The following is a 23,590-nucleotide window of genomic DNA, read 5'->3' on the forward strand; positions in this document are numbered from 1 at the left end:
GATGAATAGTGGATTTATGGGGTGGTATGTGATTGGTTATAGATGTTAAAACATATCGGGCCGACGGAAATGTATATCGGAATTGACTGAAGTATTTATCCGTTTTAAATCCTGTTTCGTTTACCGATTCCATTTTTAGACGTAACCTCGGCCAGCCTGTTCACAGGTTTTTTCGTCATCCAGAGTTTTAGCCGATTTACTCGTAATAAACTTATTATGGTACGCGTTTGTGGCTTCCGATTGATCATTATTATCATGAGTGTATGTTGCACTAATCAATTATAGGCATGGTTTTCGTTAATGGGTTTATTAGCCAATAATATATGTGGCCCGTCTTGGCCCGGCCCGGCCAGACTCTTAGGCCATCCCGGCTGTAATCGCATCTCATGGATCCTATAAACGCTATTGACAGTTGTGTATGGTCAATGACTTGTTCCATGATTTGGAGATTTGTTAGTTGCTGGCATGATCACCTTTTTTATGGCAGTCTGACCTGTCCATTATGTGTTAGCGTGGACTCTTCATCAACACAACAATGTCCTTCAAGTAAACATTTGTTGGCATGTATTTGTCCATGGTTATTTCTATTTGTCAGTGGGATGTTTATTATAAATGTGATCCTTAGCAAACTTTGTGAAGTATATCTTTGCTACAAATGACAGCTGTACTGAGTGGTCTAAAGCTGACAACGCGTGAAGGTCCAAGATAGAATTGGTCTTCATCATTGGGTTGTCAGACGTGGTGGGCACACTCATCGTTTCCCAATTGCGTAGATCGATGATCATGCTGTTGATTACTTGACAGTCTGGCCCAGACTCGATTATTTACATACTGCCGCCATAGAGCTGTAATATTGTGTGGCTTTAAACAAAAAGGCAAATGTTTATGGACAAACTGCCTTGCATAACCTCAAATCATACAAAGAACATCACAATAATTGATTCGACAAACTTTAATGTACAATAATTTGGCATATTACAAAATTGTGCCAACACTTTTTACACTGCTGGTGGCTGACCAGCACAAAGCTCAAGGTACTGTATGGTAGGACACACCAGTTACCTCCCCTAGAAGCAGCCCACCCACCCACTGATCTGAAAGCTTGTTGCACTCACAGATCTGGAGCTGGCATGAGAATGCCAAGGATACTAGTGTCACCATGTGTTCACCTTGACCCAGTGAACAGATGGACAGACAGATGGATGAATGGACAGACCAACAGATGAAGAGAGGACATCTGGACAGTGAAACACATGGCAACACCTGCAGGTGCTCCTTATTTCATGGAGCTCCAAACCTGTCATTACACAACCTGAGCCGTTCTATGAGACACCACCCACCCACCCCTGCGTCAACCTACTCGGCACCACCCTGAACGACACAGCAACCCCACCCCCATGTGACTACCCACCCATCCCCCATTCCCAGTATATGTAGCCTGGCAAGTAATGATTGATGAGGGATATAAACAAATGGGTTTTTATGTCGCAACGTGGATAAAATGTGTTCGATATTTCCAGGAAATGATGGCGTAACAAATGGTTTACTGAATAGCACTATCTCCAATATTATGACTTGTACAGCGAACTACGGTGATTAGAAGTATGAACATGGGCTTGATGTGCAGTCCAACTGCACGCTAGTATTCATTTAAAACAATAAAACACTTTGCAATTTAATAATGAAAAGATACAGGCTCCTCCAGACTTCCTACACTGAAACCTATCAGGAAATTGCTCCGGGAGATTTAAAATATTTCAAGCTAAAATCCAACGGACACACAAACAAATCATATTGTTCATCTAATGACAATGGCAACAGGTGAACCTTACATTGTAAGATTCCATGCAAAGGTGACGTATTCCAATAAGAATGCTTCAACTAATCACTAAACTGTACACAATTAATTTATTTCTTTTTCAAAGACAAAATACTTCACATCGGTTTCAAAAAGAAAACTGGAAAACATTTTTTGACAGTCTTTGGTTGCCATACACAAATAAGTTCACTTGACTACATTGCCAAGATCTTTCCTAATGGCTGCAAAATCTATGAAACAATGACCACATGGTAGATGTGTATTAAACACACCGACAACATAAGTCCCACAGATTACACTCATGGACGACTGTCGATAGTATTTCCCACACAACACATTCTTCTGAAAACAGAGTACAGTCTTCCATAAAAATCAACATCTTAACAGACGTAAATAATACAGAATAGCTGGAGTCAAAACCAATACCAACCCATACTGAGAGTAATTTGTACCTAACTATCCATTAGGAAAAAAACAAAACCGAGAAATCTTGTATATCTGTCCTTACAAGCAATTCATATCCCCCTGAATTTCATACTGTCATGTGAAAGAGTTTTAAGAAAGTAGCATGCAGTGTCAGAGATCCTGGCTAGGCAGGCAGACGATCAGCACGCTCAACAACCTGACCACTGCTTCTGCTGCTGTAGGGAAGTAGTATCTGTAACAAAACAGCCCAGTGGCTGCAGCTATCACGTGTGATGAGAACATGAGACACAATAAATACGTCATCCTGTCCAAGTTGTCGTGGCCAGGTTACCTAGCCAACAGCTGTGTAAGCAGCTCTGATATGAATGAAACAATGGGGCTGTTGCCATGGAATTGCCAGGGTTGTGTTGTCATGGTAACAACGCAGGCAGCCCACTCAGCATTAGTCTGGCCACACAACCTCAACCTGAAACCAAAGGGAGATAAATCTTACAATGTTGTTTCAGTCAGACAACCATAAAAAAATGATATGTCAATATCATAAGGATCTTTTATTTTTCACATGAAGAACTGACCATTTCAATTTTCTTTTCTCGACATATAGACATCAAAATGTAATTTTTGGAGTAAAATTGATATTTTATACTTATCCTGACTCATGCTCTTTTTGCTTGTCTTCTTCTTCTTGCGAACATAGTGGAACACTTGTATCTCCCTAATTGAAGCTCCCTTCAATTTAAAATCACTAATTAGTATTCACCACGAGTTACCTCCTTTCCACAAGCTCGGGAACGAGGGCGCCACCTCTACCCATGTGCCTCACTCTCTCCTCATATACTGAGCCCAACATTTGAATTTACAGGGAAATCCAAAGTGTTATTTGGGAGGATGGGAGGGCTGACCTCATGAGTCAGGATAAGTATAAAATATCAATTTTACTCCAAAATTACATATTTTCCCTTATCCTGACTCATGCTCTTTTGCTTGTAGCATCCTACGGAACGGAGGTGGGAATATCTAATACTTTGGATTTTTAATAATTAGTGATTTGAACTGTGATGATTGTAATAACCCTATGGGAACTTCATAAAGGCACTGAACTGATGAATTCCTGCTGCTAACTTATCAGCTGCCATATAAAAGGTTATTACCATGTACTTATTATGATAAAGTATATATAACATTAATACAATGCTTAAGACTAATAGACTTAAGCTTGTTAATATGCTAGTATAAACTCCTTAGAGTTTGTTAGCTAAAATACTTTAAGATATAACATAGTACTAAGCTTAAGATATGATTAAACTTAAGCTAATTATATAATAGCAAACTCTTTAGAGTTTGTTAGTTAATATACTTATATGATATAGATATAATGCTGAGCTTAAGATATGAATAAGCTTTTAGCTACATATATAATAGCAAAACTCTGTAGAGTTTGTTAGTTAATATATTTTTATAATATGAGTATAGTACTGTGCTTAAGATATAATTAACTTAAGCTACATATATATAGCAAAACTCTGTAGGGTTTTGTTAGCTAATATATTTTTACAATATGAGTATAGTAGTGTGCTTAAGATATAATTAACTTAAGCTACATATATAATAGCAAAACTCCGTAGAGTTTGTTAGCTAATATATTTTACAATATGAGTATAGTAGTGTGCTTAAGATATAAAGAACTTAAGCTACATATATAATAGCAAAACCTCGTGAGAGTTTGTTAGCTAATATATTTTACAATATGAGTATAGTATTGTGCTTAAGATATTATTAACTTAAGCTACATATATAATAGCCAAAAAACTCTGTAGAGTTTATTAGCTAATATATTTATAGTGTAACCATAGTACTAAGCTTAAGATAAGATTAGACTTAAGCTAAATGTATATAGCAAAATAAACTCCTTAGAGTTTATTAACTAATATACTTTTTATGTTAAAAACATAGTACTGAGCTTAAGTTATGATGAAACTTAAGCTATATATATATAATAACAAAACTCCGTCGGGTTTTGTTAGCTAATACCTTTATAATGTAAACATACTGCTTAAGATATGATAAAAAACTTAAGCTAATTGTATAATAGCTTAAAACAACCCTTTAGAGTTTGTTAGCTATGATATAAACCTAGTATTGAGCTTATGAAGGAAAACTTAAAGCTACATATATAATAGCAAGAACTCCGTAGAGTTTGTTAGCTAATACATGTTATAATGTAACCATAAAGCTTAAAATATGATAAAACTTAAGCTTTAAATATATAATAGCAAAACCCTCTTTTAGAGTTTTGATAGCTAATATACTTATATGATATAAACATAGTACTGCTTTTAAGATATGAATAAGCTTTAAGTTACATATATAATAGCTAAAACTCTGTAGAGTTTGTTAGCTAATACATGTTATAATATAACCATATTGCTTAGAAATATGATGATACTTTAAGCCAAATAGCAAAAACTCTTTAGAGTTTGTTAGCTAATCTACTTATATGATATAAACATAGTACTAAGCTTAAGATATGAATAAGCTTAAGCTACCTATATAATAGCAAAACTCCTTAGAGTTTGTTAGCCAATATATTTTAATAATATGAGTATAGTACTATGCTTAAGGTATAATTAGCTTAAGTTACCTATATAATAGTAAAACTCAGAGAGTTTGTTAGCTTAATTAACTTGGCTATGTATAAAATAGCCAAAACTCTGTAGAGTTTGTTAGCTAATGCATTTATCATGTAACCATAGTATTACTACTCTTAAGATATGAATAACTTAAGGTAAATATATATATAACAAACTCTGTAGAGTTGTTAACTTATATATTGTATGATGTAATAATCATAGTACTGTGATGATAAAAGGAACTTAAGTAAATTATATATAGCATGAAGCTATTTAGTATTGTTATAAGATAAGTAAAAATCTGTTAGATTGACTTATCTTCTCCGAGGAACTGTCAGCTGTTGTGCGAGGACCATGGGATCGAATTGGTGTATACCTGAGACGTCCTCGGTGGTGATATCTCTCAGATAATGGTTTGCAACCACCATATCGGATTTCCAGAAATAAACCCTCCATTATTTCAATCATATTTGTGTACAACAATTGTAGAAGTTAGCGCTATAATATCATGAGTATTAAGCTCATGGAGGGTCGGAATAGGTCCATCCGCATATGCACGTAGTATGACAGTTCTGATCCAAATGGAGATATAATACATGAGACTTCACTCTGCGTAAGTTGATGATAGAGAAAATAATCTGTTGCATTTTTTCCTCCTGTTTGGTTTGGTGGAGATAAATTTACAGTGCTCTTGCTGGCCATCTTGATAGAATCATCGTATCATGGGGTCCAAGTATGTCATCCAGGCGTGTTCATAAACCTCACTTGTGAGGTGTTGGAGCACTATATTCATATCCCCAGGTTGGGCGTGAAATTTCCGTTTTATTCTCCAAACAGAAGTTTAGTAGGTTTACTAACCATCTAGTTGTGTTAGTCGCTTGATGAAATTCAGCTGTAGTCTGAAACGCTGTGGATTTAGATCCACTTGTATCTTTCGTCTAGGTAATTCGCTGCGAAGTCCTTGATGATGTAGGTGCACAACCAGGTGTGTCTGTCCTCGTTGAACTTTATGTAAAATCGCCTGACTGCCGATCCCTCGTCTTAACTTGACAGGGGAGGTCTCTAACTTGAAGAAAGGCAGTCTAATCATGAATGTTCAGGTTAACTGGACTGTAATGAGGCTTGCTCGTTCACTGATATATAGTTGTCACTTGTGACGTAAGTCTTGAACTGTGAATAGAGATCGACCTCTGTGTAGGTCGTTGTCCCTCGCGGTCCAATCAGAACAAGGCATTTTGATTCTGTATAATACCCGCGCTGTGATGTCACCGGTGTAGCGGGAAAAAAACCCACCTTGAATAAATTCTTGTCGTCGTTGATATTAGCATAAACGTCGGTCTTCACCGTAGCTTCCCGAAGTTATCCGAGTGACCACGTGTTTCGAGGGTTAATGGTAACCGCGCGAAACCTCCGGCGCGAAAAATCTCGCTCTGTAATTTTATGCTGGGTAGGTTATTTTCCTGGTTGTCGTGAAAGTAATTTCAGTTTTGAATATAATTCCGACTTCCTTATATATAAGGGTATAAACAACTTGCAAGTTGTGAGCTTGTAGACTGTATACATGAATGTATCGTCATAATTGTAGAATTAACGTTGAACTTGTACATATTTCTTCTCAGAAACTTTGACGATTAAGAGTTATACTCGCTGTAACAAGGCTGCTGTTCAATTTCGATATTGAATTGTCTGCAGATATGCGTAATGGTCACGCATGTAGATAATCGTATCGTCGTCCGGGATTGTATATTAGCAATTTATACGGAATAGTTGATTTCTGTGAAGATCTATGAAATGTCGTTGACTAATAATACAGCGACGTTCTGTGTTGTAAATAGCCTGAGCAATTATCTTCGCGTAGGCTTATAGACGGCATCTGGCATACAGTTGATACTCAACTTATGCGACGTCTTGAACGGACTGACGAGTAGCTATATATGACGAGTGGCTAGTATATGGAAACCTTGGAGGAGACTTCCTCGGTGAACGCCGGAGACTTCGCGAAGTTCTCGAAGTATCCCTTCTAGATCTTCTGGGTGAAGTAGACTTGGAGCCACTTAGCCTTCGCGACCATCGCGAAGGTGTCGAGTCAAAGCCCGATTAGTATATATATATATATATATAAATATATATATGAGCGCTTGCTTCGTGAACAGCCTCTGTGTTTAACAGGATGTGGGATCGGCGAAGCGCTTGCCTAAGTAGGGCCGCATGGATCATCTTATCATATTCAGAAGTCGTGTTACGAAGTCTGGTGATAAGTGTCTAATTGATCGTTCTAGATCTATTTAGGCCAGCGAACATACGTCTCGTCATGGATTCAACAGAACCAATATACGATTGTAGTTCTTATAGTTGATATCGATGATCAACTTGTCTATGGGTTGATCTTCTCGGAGACTTGTGAGGGGAACGTTGATAGTTTCGCGAAGCTCTTGTATAGTCCCTCGATGTCCTTCTAGATGATGATGATCTGGATTCAGGTGTCCTTCGCGCATGCCTTCGCGAAGCTTCCTCTGCGTCCGGTCCGGGGGAACGACGATATGACCTTCGCGAAGGCTTCCGTGATGTCTGATGGTCCGAGTCCACATCTAGGATGAAACCGCGAAAAGGTGATGATCTATCCTGCCTTCGCGGTCCTTCGCGAAGGCTGTACATCTAGGTTCTTTCCGCCTTCGCGAAGGCTGTACATCTAGGTCCTTTCCGCCTTCGCGAAGGCTGTACATCTAGGTCCTTCGTCAAGGTGGTCCGTGACTTCCTTCGCGAAGGTGACATCGTCCTGGCTGCTACGCTGACGGGGGTGCCTCTGGGTGCTGTCTACGTTGGAGCCTTCGCTGGCTCGGACCCTGCTACCGCAGATATTGGTCCTCCATGATGTTCATAATTTGTCGCATCATGTCTTCTGGGATGGTCTGCACGCAGGTCGCCGGTGCTTTATCTGCGCGTGTTAATGAAGGGGTCCACCGGAAAATCGTCCGACATCAGTGTAGAGGCATCAGGCTGCATGGTGATCTCTGCTGATGTCGCTAGAAGCTGTCACCGGTCGCTTCTTGTGGCGTGACGCCGGGATGATGATCAGCTGATCATCGTGAGAGGTCCAGGTCATCGGCTGGAACAATCTCGGGTTGAGAAAGTCCTAGTAGACTTCGCTGATTTTCCTCAGAGGTCGACGCTGCCCTGGGTGCGCGACGCCTGCGCTGAGTGTTGGTAATGATGGGACCCTCAGGACGATCATCGATATCTGCGTTGGTACATCAGGCTGCATGCTGATCTGTGCCGACATCGGTCAATCTTGATGTACATCCGGCATGATGACCGCTGATCATCATACAGGCCCAAAACTTCGGCGGGGAACGGTCTCGGTTGTTGAGATGTAGTAGAAAACCTCTAGTCTTCTGCTGCGACGATGGGATGTCTGGGGAAGCAGGATGCTTCTTGGAGATGGCGGATCACGCCCCACACCTCTCCACCACTCTAGCGGAACACCACACGGGAGGGGAGTCGGCCAACAGCAGTAGACTGGCGAGGGTTCCGTGTATCAGTCATACTAGACTCTGCATACGCGACCTATCTGCTGTGCGTACCAAACGCAAAGTAAATATTAATAAAAGGTAGAATTGGATAAATTAGTACCGCGCAACTGCAATGTGAATATAATAAACATGGCGCCGTACATCATATTAAAGGCGGATCAGCAGCAGCATAAAAAACGTAATCTGCAATAGTACAGAATTTTCATCAACGTAATCCACTGAAACAAACACGGCGTCCCGTGACTAAACTGTAGAAAAACGACTAAATATCAATATATAATCGCTGAAGGATACTAGCTAAACCTCTATAGATGTCTATACGAGGTAACTAACTAAATATAATTCAAAGGATATAGTGTGTCGGGAGACACAGGCGCTCTCACGTCCAGCTCACTGGGCGAAGAAGGAGAGAGTGAGGCACATGGGTAGAGGTGGCGCCCTCGTTCCCGCGCTTGTGGAAAGGAGGTAACTCGTGGTGAATACTAATTAGTGATTTTAAATTGAAGGGAGCTTCAATTAGGGAGATACAAGTGTTCCACTATGTTCGCAAGAAGAAGAAGACAAGCAAAAAGAGCATGAGTCAGGATAAGGAAAAATTAAGCTTTTCTGAACGCCTTGCTTTCTTGTAACAACAGAAAAGTTCACCTGTGACAACCTCCCATGGAGAGGCTGTCATATCTTCAATATTCCAGCTATATAATGGCAGTCTGTCAATAATCAAGCCTGGACCAGACAATCTAATGATTGATGATGTCAGAGAGCCTAACCATCCATCCCGTTTGTCGGTTCCCATAGGTCCTGAAGACCAATTCTTACCCAGATCATTACTGGTCCGACACCAGTGCTACCAACACTGGGTATTGGTAGCCTACTCTTCCCTGGACACCTACGGTGTCAACTCCCCCTGGACACCTGTGATGTGAACTCTCCCCTGGACACCTGTGATGTCAACTCTCCCCTGGACACCTGTGATGTCAACTCCCCTGGACACCTGTGATGTCAACTCCCCTGGACACCTGTGATGTCAACTCTCCCCTGGACACCTGTGATGTCAACTCTCCCCTGGACACCTGTGGTGTCAACCCTCCCCTGTACACCTGTGATGTCAACTCTCCCCTGTACACCTGTGATGTCAACTCTCCCCTGGTCACCTGTGATGTCAACTCCCCCTTGACACCTGTGATGTCAACTCTCCCCTGGACACCTGTGATGTCAACTCCCCCTTGACACCTGTGATGTCAACTCTCCCCTGTACACCTGTGATGTCAACTCTCCCCTGGACACCTGTGATGTCAACTCTCCCCTGGACCACCTGTGATGTCAACTCTCCCTGGACACCTGTTCTCCTCACCTTGACATAAGACGAAAACTGCTACCCTGCCATTCAATGCTGGCTACTTTCACTGGTGTTCCTGCTGCGCTGCTCAGGTGTGCCGTCGTCGTCAGCTCCCTCCCTTGGGCGGCCTGTACCAAAGATACTTGCATTCCTTGAGGTTTCCACTAGGGCGTTGACAGGTGCCTTCACAGTTCGAGGCAACAACTTCAACCTGGGGCGTTGGGCCGCTGACTCTGTAACACAATCCATACCAATACAGTTGAGTCTATTATACACAACATCAATACACTTGAGGGGCGTGGGGTAGCCTTGTGGTTAAAGCATCAGCTCGTCACGCCAAAGACAATGGTTCAATTCCCAACATGGATCCAATGTGTGAAAGCCCATTTCTGGTGACCCTTGCCAAGATATTGCAGGAATATTGCTGAACCCTGGATAAAACCATACTGAGTCACTTACTACAGGTGATGGGGCACACATGGATGGCAACTTCTGTAACTGTAATCCTCAAATTACAGAAGATTGACATCCATAAAAGTTCCCCTGAATTTCTACCCCTCCTAAATGCCATTCAAAAGTCATCCTTGTGAATTAGCAACATGCTCAACTTTTACTGATGCTGGTTACTTATTCTTTAGTTGAACAGTGTTCGAAATACAGCATGATGTCATTGGATCCTCGTAGAAAAAAAGTACCACAACACTGTCGCTTACCAGTGAGTGAGTGAGTGAGTGAGTGAGTGAGTGAGTGAGTGAGTGAGTGAGTGAGTGAGTGAGTGAGTGAGTGAGTGAGTGAGTGAGTGAGTGAGTGAGTGAGTGAGTGAGTGAGTGAGGAGTGAGTGAGTGAGTGAGTGAGTGAGTGAGTGCTGCTTTCATCAATATTCCAGCAATATCACGGCAGGGGATACCATAAATAGGCTTCACACATTGTACCAATGTGGGGAATCCAACCCGGGTCTTTGATGTGATGAGCGAACACTTTAACGACCAGGCTACCCACAGCCCCTAAATGGTGAGTGAGTGAGTATGATTTTATACTGTCTTTTTTCAAAATATTCCAGCAATATCATGGTGGGGGCAACATAAATGGCTTCACACACCGTACCCAAGTGAGGCAATTGAACCTGATGAGCAACGCTTAAACCACTACACTATCCCATCACCCGCTGTAGCTTACGTGGGATATATGTATCTGGATAACAGCTTAAAAGTCAATGGTCAGACACTATAAATACGCTGCTCTCGGCACTGACACTTAACATTTTCTGTGTAACTACTGAGGAATATAGTAACAACAAACATTATGGTAATCATTGATGGAAATGAGCATGTGCTGTTACAGTATCACAGGTCAATGGTGTCTCAGGGCACCAGATAAGGGCCGTATCGGTGTATGTACGGATAAAAAATATGCACGATACGGTAGGAAATAATTTAGAAAACGTAGCAAATACGCATCACAGCAATGGTGTACGGTCTTAGAATCATTTACAAACATATTTATCTGAAAAAGTCTTGTTTTATTGTTCATTGACCTGTTTACACAAGAATCAATGTTGTGGTGCATACATGAAACGAAACACAAGATTACTGATACTCCAATAATTTCCATTCAGTACTCTACATGTACATTTAAGGTTTTCCAGTACTCCTATATTAAACAAATAAGGAGTACGTACTCCTGATGTTGAAAAATTATCTGGAGCCCTGGGTGTCTGCAGCCTTGTGTACAAAGCATATAATGCATTTCGAGACAACAAAGGAGGCAAAAACATAGGTCACACGAAGATCAAAACTTATAATACCGCAAATAAACCCCCATCTCCCGGAACATATATATTGATCTATCAACTAACTACACATGTACCTAATTTCATTACATTTTTTTTAAAAATGCCTAAGAAATTATCCTAAGGGAATTTTTTAACACTGCTACCACAAAGGCCAAATTGAAATTGGATTTGAAGACACTGGGGTCTCATGATTGGTACTGAAACAAGTATGAGAAGTTTTAGCTTCAATTGTCTAGTGAGTTCAAAGGAGATGTTTACACGCAGACTGCTGGCCAAACTAGCCATAATACTGTCCGTAAGGTTGATCAAGGGGTTCCCAGACTCAAATACCACAGCTACAAAGATGGACCCAGTACATTGCCTCCTTCCTAAGAGGGAGTTTAGCAATATTCCAGCAATATCACGGCAGGGGACACCAGCAATGAGCTTCACACATTGTACCCATGTGGGGGGCTTTGGCGTGACGAGCAAACGCTATAACCACTAGGCTACCCACCACCCTTCCTTCCAAAGACTGTGACCCACAACTCATTCTGTCTACACTTTTCTCACCTGGTGAAGCTTCCCTCAACTCCTCTCTGTTGTCGCTGTCTCTCCGCTGCCGGGGACGGCCTCCAAAACCACTGTCACGTTCACGATCATAACCTCCACGACCAGCACTTCTGTAGCCACCGTCCCTGCTGCCCCCCATTCCACCGCCCCCCATTCCACCACCACCCCTTGGCCCTCCTCTTGAGCCTCTGTCGAAACCCGGTCATAGCCCCCTCTGTCCCCACCAAATCCCCTGAAGTCACCCCGACCCCCTCGACCAAAGCCCCCTGAAACAGAACAAAACAACAGATGGAAACAAGCCCTTCAAAGTTAAACACAACAAATGTTTACCAGCTGAAGCCTCAGAAAACATGAAAGATTTTTCCTAGCTATTGGAAGACAGGACTCCTGATAAAGCTTCAGAGATCAGATCAAGGTTAAACATAAGGCCTAAAAAAAAAGAAGCTTGTGGTTCCGATTTCCCGACCGACCCTAAATATTCCCGCTAAGCCTAACAATTTTACTCACCACATAATAAATTAAATTTATTTTCTGACACATGAGTAATGTAAAAATATTTTGCAAAAAAACCCAACCCTACCTACCTACCCTAGTTCTGAAATGTAGGAAATCGGAACCACAACATTTATTTTTTTGGCCTAAGTAGAAGAACACAATTCATAATTTTTAAGGCAAAGTGTAGACTAATCTTACAAAAACATTCTGATACTGCATATTGTTGTGTACATGGAGAGTTTTCCGTGCCTACAATTATATGGGTTTAAAGCTGGGGTCTGCCTTATGCATGGGTAAGAAGATATCAGCTTTTTCTAGCTGTATTGGTTTCAGGTTCCACTTAGAATTTCCATTATTTTACAAATGTTTAACAACAATATAAAGACAAATTTCAGTCTTTGTTAACTATTACACCTGGGAATGCTTACCTTGAGGGCCTCCTCGGCCTCCCCCACGACCTCTGCCATCCTTACGACCTTCTGCTATATCGACACGTATGTTTTTATCTTCAAAGAGCTGTGGACAAAGTGTGTGATATATTACTTCCAGACATGTCTTATTGAAACAGCTAGTGAGCGAGGGAGACACAGATAGCAGCACTATACTCTGTACCATAGCTGCCACAAATACTGGAATCTGAGACATGGAAGACTCCAGCTTACAGCAACATTTCATCAAAATCAGATCTTAGGGACTGTTCATAATTTACGGCCGTGTGTGTGTGTGTGATGATTTTTATGGAATTAAAATTAATGTACAAAGTAAGTGACCCCTCCCACCCCCACGAATGTCATGTACAAATCAATGACACCCCCCAATTTTATAAGCAAAATTTTAAAATATTTTTATGTACAAAATTGCTGATCCTGCCCAAGAAACGTGTACAAAATGGTTGGAACTCCCCACCTCCCAAGAACAAACTGGGTGACACCCCCTTAAAATCATCATCACCCACCCTAGCCATAAACAAGAAGACAAAGTCATCAATATCCCCCTCAATGGCAAAATACTCTTCATGATTATGTCTACGAGTTATGATTATGTCAAATATTTAGGTGTGTATATAGAAAAGTGGAAGGAGAGTATTGCAAGGTTTTTAAAGTTCTGCTCCAGAAAGGAGCACTATCACCAATTTCAGTCTATGTCAAACTTGTTGCCATGGAAATGGCAAAAATATTTTATTCAGAAATCCAAAACTACCAAAAGGCACCAGTACACCACCAGATCTATGTATGTGCCAAGTTTGGTGAAGAAACATTGAACGGTTTTAGAGTTCTGCTCCAGAAAAGTGCACTACCACTAATTTCTGTTTTAGTCAAACTTGTTGCCATGGAAACGCCAAAAATATTTTATTCAGAATTCCAAAACTACCAAAAAGGAACCAGTACACCACCAGACCAATCTATGTACCAAGTTTGGTGAAGAAATAGTGAATGGTTGTAGAGTTCTGCTCCGGAAAAGAGCACTACCACCAATTTCAGGCTAAGTCAAACTTGTTGCCACGGAAAAGCCAAACATATTTTATTCAGAATTCCAAAACTACCAAAAGGCACCAGTACACCACCAGATCTATCTATGTGCCAGGTTTGGTGAAGAAATAGTGAACGGTTTTAGAGTTCTGCTCCGGAAAAGAGCACTAACACCAATTTCAGGCTAAGTCAAACTTGTTGCCATGGAAGGCCAAAAATATTTTATTCCAGAATTCCAAAACTACCAAAGGCACCAGTACACCACCAGATCTATCTATGTGCCAAGTTTGGTGAAGAAATAGTGAACGGTTTTAGAGTTCTGCTCCGGAAAAGAGCACTAACACCAATTTCAGGCTAAGTCAAACTTGTTGCCATGGAAACGCCAAAAATATTTTATTCAGAATTCCAAAACTACCAAAAGGCACCAGTACACCACCAGATCTATCTATGTGCCAAGTTTGGTGAAGAAATATTGAACGGTTTTAGAGTTCTGCTCCGGAAAAGACAAATGTGCACGGAAGGACGGACGGACGGACGCACAGACGGGGTCCATTTTAATATTTAACACACACACACACACACACACACACGCAAAACGCGTTGTGGGGGATAATTATGAACGGTCCCTTAGTGCATGTTACCTCTGAACAACAGTACAAGGATATCCTATACAACTCATATCAGACATTTTGTGAACCAACCATTGAAACGACTTATACTAGTGAAAGGAAAACAACATAAACCAATCAGATGGGTTGTTGAAGATCAATTCTAACCACGATCTAATTCAGTAAGAGGGTGAAATATGGACATTAGCAATCAACTCATCCATATAAAGTGCCATGCTTGTGATTGCAGACCACACTGTGTGAAATATAGTGATAGTGAGACTCCATGGTAGCCACATCCTTAATAGTTTCAGTTTTAAAGTTATTTTTTACATCTGCTATCGTTTATAATGAAGCTAAATCTAATTTCAAAGTAGGCATTTAAAAAGTGTCCTTTGTAATACAATATCCCACACTAATTTGTATAAAGCCATGGTCTGTTCCAAGAAAGTCGCATTTCTGCACTAATCTCTCCTCTGTAAAGTCCTTTTTTATGTTTCCTATCTCCCTACCACTGAGAGTGTAGACAGGTAAAACTTAGAAACAGATATTTCACACTTGCACATATTAACTACATAAATTGTAGATGTAATTGTGAAAAAAAAGGAAGTTTTTTCCTTTTTCCGACAGTATTTCAATCACATCTTACAATATGCATGGGTTGCTGAAGACCAAATCTTAACGCTTTATATTAAAAGCACATGTTAAAACACATCTACATTGAGATACTCACAGCTCCATCAAAGGTCAGCGCTTCCTGTAGAGAATTTAGATCCTCGAACTCCACATAAGCAAAACCTGAAACAAAGTGAGTGAGTGAGCATGGTCTTACGTAAGTATCAGCAATATTCCAGCAATATCACGGTGAGGGACACCAGAAATGAGCTTCACACATTGCACCCATATTGGGAATCAAACCCAGGTCTTTGACCATTTGTTGACATAACAAGCAAACACTTTAACTACTAGGCTACCCCCACCACATCTGCAGACTCCCTAGGTAATATCACTTCCTTACACTGAGCAATACCAATACAGAACATCAGGGTTCCATGGTCATTCCATTGAGAACATAGTCAACTAGTGAGTGAGAGTGAGTGAGTGAGCGAGTGCGCGAAATTTAAAGCCGCACTCAGCAATATTCCAGCTATATAACGGCGGCCTGTAAATAATCAGGCCAAGACCAGGCAATCTAGTGATCAACAGTATGAGCATCGATCTACACAACTGGGATACTATGACATGTGTCAGTGAGCTTGACCACCCAATTCCGTTTCTCGCCTCTTACAACAAGCATGGGTTACCGAAGACCAATTCTAACTCCGATCTTCACATGTCGGTCAAATAGTCTATCAGATCAGCTTACTGACAGTATTCTTTGTGTAATGTACCCTGTCAATTTGAATAGGTTTTTGACTGGTAAAGTACTGACAAAATGTGATTAACATACACAACAGTTCAAGAACTCAGTTATCTTGGAGACAAACAAAAAATATCAGGAAGTTCATTTCTATAGTCATTTTCACAAATTGTCAATCCAGCCACAACAATATTTTGTCATTCATATCTGCATGCAAGCAACTTAAAAAACAATTTGGAAATATGTTTATTTCGAACATTCCACAAAAATGATGACTGCTACCAACCTTTGAAGACATCCGTTTCTCGATCTCGAACTAATCTCACGCTGCGAACCTGCAGAGACAATAAATCACCAATTATGAAAGACAAGCATAGAAATAGTAAAGAAACTGACTTCAGATGTTTGTACATTTATGGATACGCAAACATAAAAATGGTGTGCAAACTGTGTAAATACATGTGTAACTGCATAAACACAAAAACATGCATCCTCGATACATTCCGATAAATCTCCACTATACCCTGGATGCATCTACGGCTCGGCCCGATGATTTTATTACCTCCCTTGGTTGGTTTTTTATTCAATCAGGTGTCTATGTTGGGAAGTTGAGCGTACCAATCACAACTCACTTTCGCTTTTTAAACCATCTAACCGATTAAACTTGGCAACACAATACTATATTGGCAGGGTACTCTGAAAGAGGTAGGAGTTCTTGCATATATTTTTTAAGGTTTCAGACCTGTCAATTTGTCAGTATGTTCTCGTAGATGCATTCAGGGTATAGTGGAGATTTATTGGAACGTATACCCTGGAGATTATGTGGATGAAAAACATTTGGCGTCCAATCTTATGAACAAGTGGAAAAAATCCAACCAATCAGCTAACCAGTGACATCATTAAACACAAGGGGTACTCCTTCCAGGGTGGTGGGGTAGTCCAGTGCTTTAAGCGTTCGCTCGCCACACCGAAGACCTGGGTATGATTCCCCACACGGGTACAATGTGTGAAGCCCATTTTGGGTGTCCTCTGCTGTGATATTGCTAAAAGCTGCGGAAAACCAATCTCACTCACTCTGCTCCTTCAATTATAATCATTAAGATACATTATCCAACATGGATAAGGATTTACTTAACTGTGTGTCCTAGTTGAACACCTGACACACCAATATTCTACAAATAGCTTGGCAGAGGGTCATCAAACCTATACAGACAATCCAGTCATTGACAATGTGAGCAACCATCAACACCATCATGATGCTCATGATGTTGATCACTGGATTGTCTGGTCAGCCTAAATTATTTACAGGCTGACACCATATTGCTGGAATATTGTGGAGTGTGGTGTTACACTAGAAACAAAGAAACCATCAGGGAATGTAAACACCACAGGGGTGGAAATAACTTTAAAATTGCTAGTGTACTCCGGTGGAGTGGCACACGTAAAATCACTTGCCCTGATAATTTTTCCACTATACCGTCCGTTTTCTTGTTGATTTTTTAAATAAACAACATAATTAACATTGGAAATCAACTGGACACCGGTACAGCGTGATATACAAATTTGCTTGCCCGACAGAAAAAAACACTGGACTCAGACGTCGGGTAATGGGTTATTTCCACCCCTGCACCCACAACCAAGTAACTATGTCTGACCACCTGACCCACAAAGTCGCCTTTTAAGCCAGCATAGATTGTTAAGGACCAGGGTGCTGTTGGACAAAACAACCTTAGGGCTAAGGTGATTGTAAGTCCCATACACCAACATAGACTTGCGACAGTCTCGATGTTAAGGTTGTATTGTACAACGGCACCCAGTGCTAACCCCACAAGCATCTAAGAGTAAGCGATTTCATCATGTTAGTGTGAGGAGCTTTTCAGATCAAGCTTTCATAACTAATCATTCCAGCAATATCATAAGCTCAAAAGCCACCGAAATGGGCAATCTAACTAAAACAATAAACATAACATACTCAATGAAACGCTGATCATAATCAAAGTATTGACCAGTTCACTGTCTGTTACGGTGGAGGAGTGCAGAAAGGGACAGCCAGGTCTTCGAGACCATTCACAAAGTTATTTATTCATTAACCTGTGCTGCGCCAGCTTTCCATCCGCTTCTCAACACCTGGCTGTCCTTTTCCTGCACTCCTCCTCAGTGACCTGTGTCAGTATTGAGATTGTTAAACAACTTTTATTAGTTTTAGGACACCCCACAAGCATCTAAGAGTTGGTATGATGTTTTTATCCTGCTTGTGTGAGGAGCTATTCTCTCAAGCTTTCATAAGTAACTCATATATGCAACTACATGTGCCCTTTTCAGTTGGAAGTGATGCAAAACATCAATGCAATATCATTGCAACCTTACTTTCAGGTCTTTGAAGATGAGTTCAAGGTCGCCCTGTACAACCTGTAGAGGCAGGCTACCTACATATACAGTGTAGGGAGGTTCCGTAGGGAGGGGCTTTGATCCCCTGTTCCCACCACGGCGCCCACCATAGCTGTTGTCATAGCTGTTGTACCCCCCACTACGTCCTCTGCAAATAAACACAACATGTTATTACAAAGGTGTGAAAAGTGAAATTCATTGGTTCCTGCCATGCCTATGGGACACAACTCTGCACAACACAACCCAGTGGCAGATTAAACTACGGTATAACCTACTCGAAACTTAGGATTATCTATTCCTCAATAAATATTGTTTGGTCCCTTGTCAAGGCTCAGAAACAACCTCCAGCCTGCATACAAAATGAACAAATCTCTCTATTGGACAGCTGGCTTCCTTACAGACTTTGTTTTATTTAAAGATGGTAAAATTAGACGAAAGTCTGAAACCTGAGGCTGTAATTCAGTTCTGCCTACAAAGATCAGCTAATTAATGCCATTTGGTTAAAATATACTGAAAATGAAGCTAAACAGGGCTAGTGGACTCTAAAGGTTTAGGCCAGATACTTTCTCGACTTTTACTACTGTGTTCAGAATACGTCCAAATTGCTCTCAGTTGTATCATGACATACATTAGATTTAGACTGGCAACATCACTTCAGTTTTTCCTACACACCTCATGTAAGAATCAATAGATAGCTGATAGATAACCTTTATATACTAGAAGGTGTCATTTGGGGATTAAACAATGCCAGCAAAATGCATCGATGAAGACAGTGAGCAGGTTCTTTCTTAAGCAATATCAAAGCACTGCATAGTATTATTATTTGAATAGTTAAACATTTTTCAAATAAAATCACTGTCTTGCTGCACTGTTATAAACTACTTAGTGATTTCATACATATTTCATTCTATCAATATGTGAAATGAACACTGAAATTTCCACAGACTGTCCTATCTCTTTTATGCCACTACCTCCATATCAATCTGAAAGGGACATACACTGACAATTCTGGATGTTTTTACATCATGCATGAATTAATTTCCGATGGTGTATGGTTCCAAACCAATAGACCTCTGAACAGTTAAATTGACAACCCAGCACTGTGTAGAATAACTGGCTTCAAGAACAATTGAAGATAAAATTCATGTAAAAAATTTTTAAACATAAGTTAAAAAATAATAACTGTATAACAGGAAGTTGGGCTTTTCAAAGACTAAATCACAATACAAGTGTCTCTGTCATATAAACTAGTAGCTCTCCTACAAAGAGTTCTTTGTGGCCAGCCTGGTACATCTTTCATTAAAGGGTACAGACCATTAATGACACATTATATGTGTTTTTGTCTGTTCATCCAAAGCCCTATGGAGAGCTAAAGGTACAGTCGCTCTTGTATAAGGCTATGTTGTCATGGAACTCAGTAATGTAATTATAGTAGCATATCTAAATAACCATGAAAACCAATCTGTAAAGCACAGCTAAGGTTATGCATTAGCCTGTCTGTCCTTATTTCAGAATAAATGTGTTTGTTAACAAACAAGGGAAAAGTCAGGCCTCATGATAAGCCTAAACCAAGGTGTGATATGTTGAGCAGAATGTTCTGAACAAAATGTGAGCCGAGCAAGTTTGGGGTTTTTGCAAACAATGTTTCAGAATGGTTGACATACAAGCCCTTTCAGCTCCAGTATTAAAACAAATGTACAGTGAACACAGTACACTGGATCTTGATTTTGATTAATCAGGGCCGAATAATCATTTCAGTCCCACAAGACCTGTATAATGAGTGTACTACAGAAGATTTGGCACACATCTTAGTAGATAACAATAACCTAATCTCAAAACTGAAAGAGATCAAGAGTCTACAATGAAAAAACCTGCATGCCATATAAATTGATAGCTGAAAGACACAAGAAAAGGACAGTTCCGCTGAAAAGTTTCATATCAACCGATAAAAGTCGTGCTTGTAGAAAAGCGGTATCAACACAAAACAATATGCCGTAAAAGTGTTTCTTTTTGGTCTACTTGTATCGTTTGTGAAGCTACGTTATGTTACAACCGCACATGTATGCAGGACACCATGGCCCTCCACATGTCATAATTGTTCATGGCAAAATAGCTAAGGCATGTAACAACAGTGATCAAACATTTAAAGATGACATTGAAGTCTTTGCAGCTGCATGTGATATCAATAATTTGATGAAGGAAACAATCGATCAACCCAAATAAATTGCACCGTACCCGCGAAAAGTATCATACTCGGCCATGTTGAAATGAATCCAAGATCTATTTCCGGCGAGACATGCGTGCGTTAAAATGTGATAGTTGTTGGACAACTAGCTTTACTTGGTATTCTTAAGTCATGGAGTCTTAATAAGTACGCAATGGCGTGTGTTTGGGGTTTTCTACAAAGAATGCGATGGGTTTCCTTCTGTTTGCAATAATCGGGAAAATGTTGAATCCTAGTGTGAATCGTGTCAATAAATAAATAACACCAATCGCTTGTTAAGCCACTTTTGTCGAAGAAGTTGTATTTTAGAAAACGTTTCACGAAAACATCAAATGGGTTTTAACAAATGCAGCCTAATTAAAATTAGGTCTCTGTATGACGGCTCCTGCTTAAAGACTCCCATGAACATGCGGGTTAGAACTGGTCTTCAACAACCCAAACTCGTCGCATAAGGCGACTAACGGGATCGGGTGGTCAGACTCGTTGACTTGGTTGACACGTGTATCCAAATTGCGTAGATCGATGCTCACACTGTTAACCACTAGTTTTTCTGGCCCAGACTCGATTATTTACAGTCTGCTGCCATATAGCTGGAATATTGCTGAGTATAGCTGGAATATTGCGTTAAATATTGCAACAAACAATCAAACCTGATATATAGCTGAAATTGATGTCAACGTAAAATCTGTTTTTATTGCTGCTATATATAGCTGGTATTGTGCTTGCGTGATGCTTATATAGCTGGAATAATCCTGGAATATTGCTGATACAACTAAGTGCTGAAACGAAGAAAACAATAAAAGAGTCAACGTAAAATCATCAAACGATAACCCATCCCATTACTTTTTGTTATCTGTTTTAACATTTTGCAATATTATATCTTTAGTAGAATGATTGAACTTTGGGGACTGTACTCTTTGGGGAACACACACACACACACACACACACACACACACACACAGACACACACACAAAACACACCACAAATTTGGGAAAAACCCAAACTTATTGAGCATTTTCGAGTTATTTTATTTTTCGATCAGACAGAATTAGATGTAGTCTGGATCGTGGTCGTTTTCGGGGAGGTCGGCTAAATCAAATACTTCGTCTTTCTGTGTCTGCAAATCCTTTTCTGTAAAATGACGTTACTGTAGTAAATACAACTTAAACATCTATTTCTAAATCGTTCAAGGGAGTGTAATGCCCAGCATTATGATCTTCATCCATTGAGAGCGTGCACCATATATACTCGTATACTTCCCATCAAAAGTTTAGACTCACTAGTGTAAATATAGCCACTTACTTCAGCCAACTGTTCTAAACTTAATTTTGCAAAATATTCCACACTGTTTAAAGGTACTGTTTACACATGAACTGATGTATTGTAAAACAAATTCGTAACGTTGAAAAGAGTATTGTCATGAGTTAAATAAATGATAAAACCAGTGAAAATTGGCGAATTCTAAACAAAATGTTACACCAAAACGCAGCTGTTCACATGCACGATATTTGCACATGCTTTTCAGCAATTTGATGCATGATCCTCGTGCAATTCATCTGCATAAGGTTTGCAGTTGGTTCGCCCAAGTTACTGGAGAAATCAATCTTCGATGTAACCATATACATAACATATAGTGAGTGCTTTAAGTGAGTCTAAACGTTTTGATGGGAAGTATATGTATTCAGGACGGTGTGGTAGCCTTGTGTTTAACCCCCTGGGTCCCGTTTCACAAAGCTCTCGTAGCGCCACGACTATCGTAAGTCAATGTTACAGTATAGGAAATACAAATCCTACGAGAAAAGTTACGAGATCTTAGGCTTACGAGAGGTTTGTGAAACGGGACCCTGGATGCCGAGTTTTTTTTCAGGCGCACATTTTCATACAGTTTGAAAAGTGATCGTTGTGCGAGAATTGCGCTCGCGTGGTCCTGGATCTACGTACGGCTATAAAATGATACAGAAATGTAGAATATTAATTTCCCATCCGTTGGTATAAATATAAGTGCAACTACCTCGGCGGTTTGAGAAATAGACCTCGCTAAATGTGTCCAAATTTTTGTTATGCGTTAAAAAACAGTAAATTTCTCCGCTTTTTATTGCGCACCGATAAAAGCACTGTGCTACGAATTTTTTACTTTGGCATCTTTACGGAAAGTGTGAGCGAAGAAAATACAGCCTGATATCTGAACGACATAACTGTATATGAATTGGGTTTATGTGCTTGTGCATAACGTTATACGCTCAACATTAAAAATGACTCGCAATAAATATCAAAAATGGATTTTCTTCTATGCGCTTGTCACACTGAAGACCCGGGTTCGATTCCCAACATGGGTACAAAGTGTGAAGCCCATTTCTGGTGTCCCCCGCCGTGATATTGCTGGAATACTGCTAAAGCTGCATAACACCATACTCACTCACTCACCAGATGTGTTCAGCAATGGCATGCATTACTTTTTATCAAACTGGGATGAGTGAAGAGGAAAGAAACTGATGGTTTGCACAGCAAGCTGATAGCCTTCAGAAGAACCCCGGCTCACCTGGGCCTAGATTTTCAAAGCGATCGTAGCGCTAAGATAGTCGTAAGTTAAGTCTGGCGATCGCTTTGAAGGAAGGCCCTTTCAGGAACAACTTTTCTGATAGTTTAGCAACTAGTTTACTAACAGTCTAAATCAACGATCCGAGAACTCGTTTGTCACATTTTTAAAAAAAGTATTATTTTATGTTCATTTGTGAATTTCCATAGTGAAATTTCCCATCTTGTGTTCTCTGATATATTATGCATCCTATTTATCGTTTATGTGTGCGTAAATACTAGTATGTCATTTTTTCTTTGTAAAATTTTGTACGACTAGGATTTAACGTATTTGCGTCGATTCAAAATGGTGTCGTAAAGCAGTTACAATGATAGTTGTATTACAAATACAATCTTTGTCATGTTCCGTTAGTCATGCGCAAAGG

The 23,590-nt window shown here is 40.2% G+C and overlaps 1 protein-coding gene across 1 annotated transcript; it reads right to left on the reverse strand.

The window, feature by feature from the left end:
• Positions 1–937: 937 nt before the first annotated feature.
• LOC124278979 (eukaryotic translation initiation factor 4H-like) lies at positions 938–20,692 on the reverse strand. The gene is made up of 9 exons (XM_046714768.1): positions 20,641–20,692; positions 18,385–18,553; positions 16,304–16,352; positions 15,391–15,455; positions 13,009–13,096; positions 12,328–12,351; positions 12,086–12,289; positions 9,757–9,974; positions 938–2,711 (listed from the first exon to the last, which is right to left on the reverse strand). The coding sequence occupies exons 1-8, from the start codon at positions 20,664–20,666 to the stop codon at positions 9,790–9,792; spliced, it is 810 nt and encodes a 269-aa protein (XP_046570724.1). The 5' UTR covers positions 20,667–20,692; the 3' UTR covers positions 938–2,711; positions 9,757–9,789.
• Positions 20,693–23,590: the final 2,898 nt, after the last annotated feature.

The sequence above is a fragment of the Haliotis rubra genome, unplaced genomic scaffold (assembly GCF_003918875.1).
Source record: "Haliotis rubra isolate DU_JTF1 unplaced genomic scaffold, ASM391887v1 Scf244, whole genome shotgun sequence".
In the NCBI taxonomy this organism is placed as follows: Eukaryota; Metazoa; Mollusca; class Gastropoda; order Lepetellida; family Haliotidae; genus Haliotis; species Haliotis rubra.

Excerpts from the sequence above, each read along its gene's own strand:
- LOC124278979 (XM_046714768.1), bottom strand. The coding sequence starts at position 20,666 with ATGGCCGAGTATGATACTTTTCGCGG. Across the intron at positions 13,097-15,390 it reads CGCTGACCTTTGATGGAGCT|CTCTTTGAAGATAAAAACAT; the intron begins GTGAGTATCTCA and ends CTTTGTCCACAG. Across the intron at positions 9,975-12,085 it reads GTTGAGGGAAGCTTCACCAG|AGTCAGCGGCCCAACGCCCC; the intron begins GTGAGAAAAGTG and ends ATTGTGTTACAG.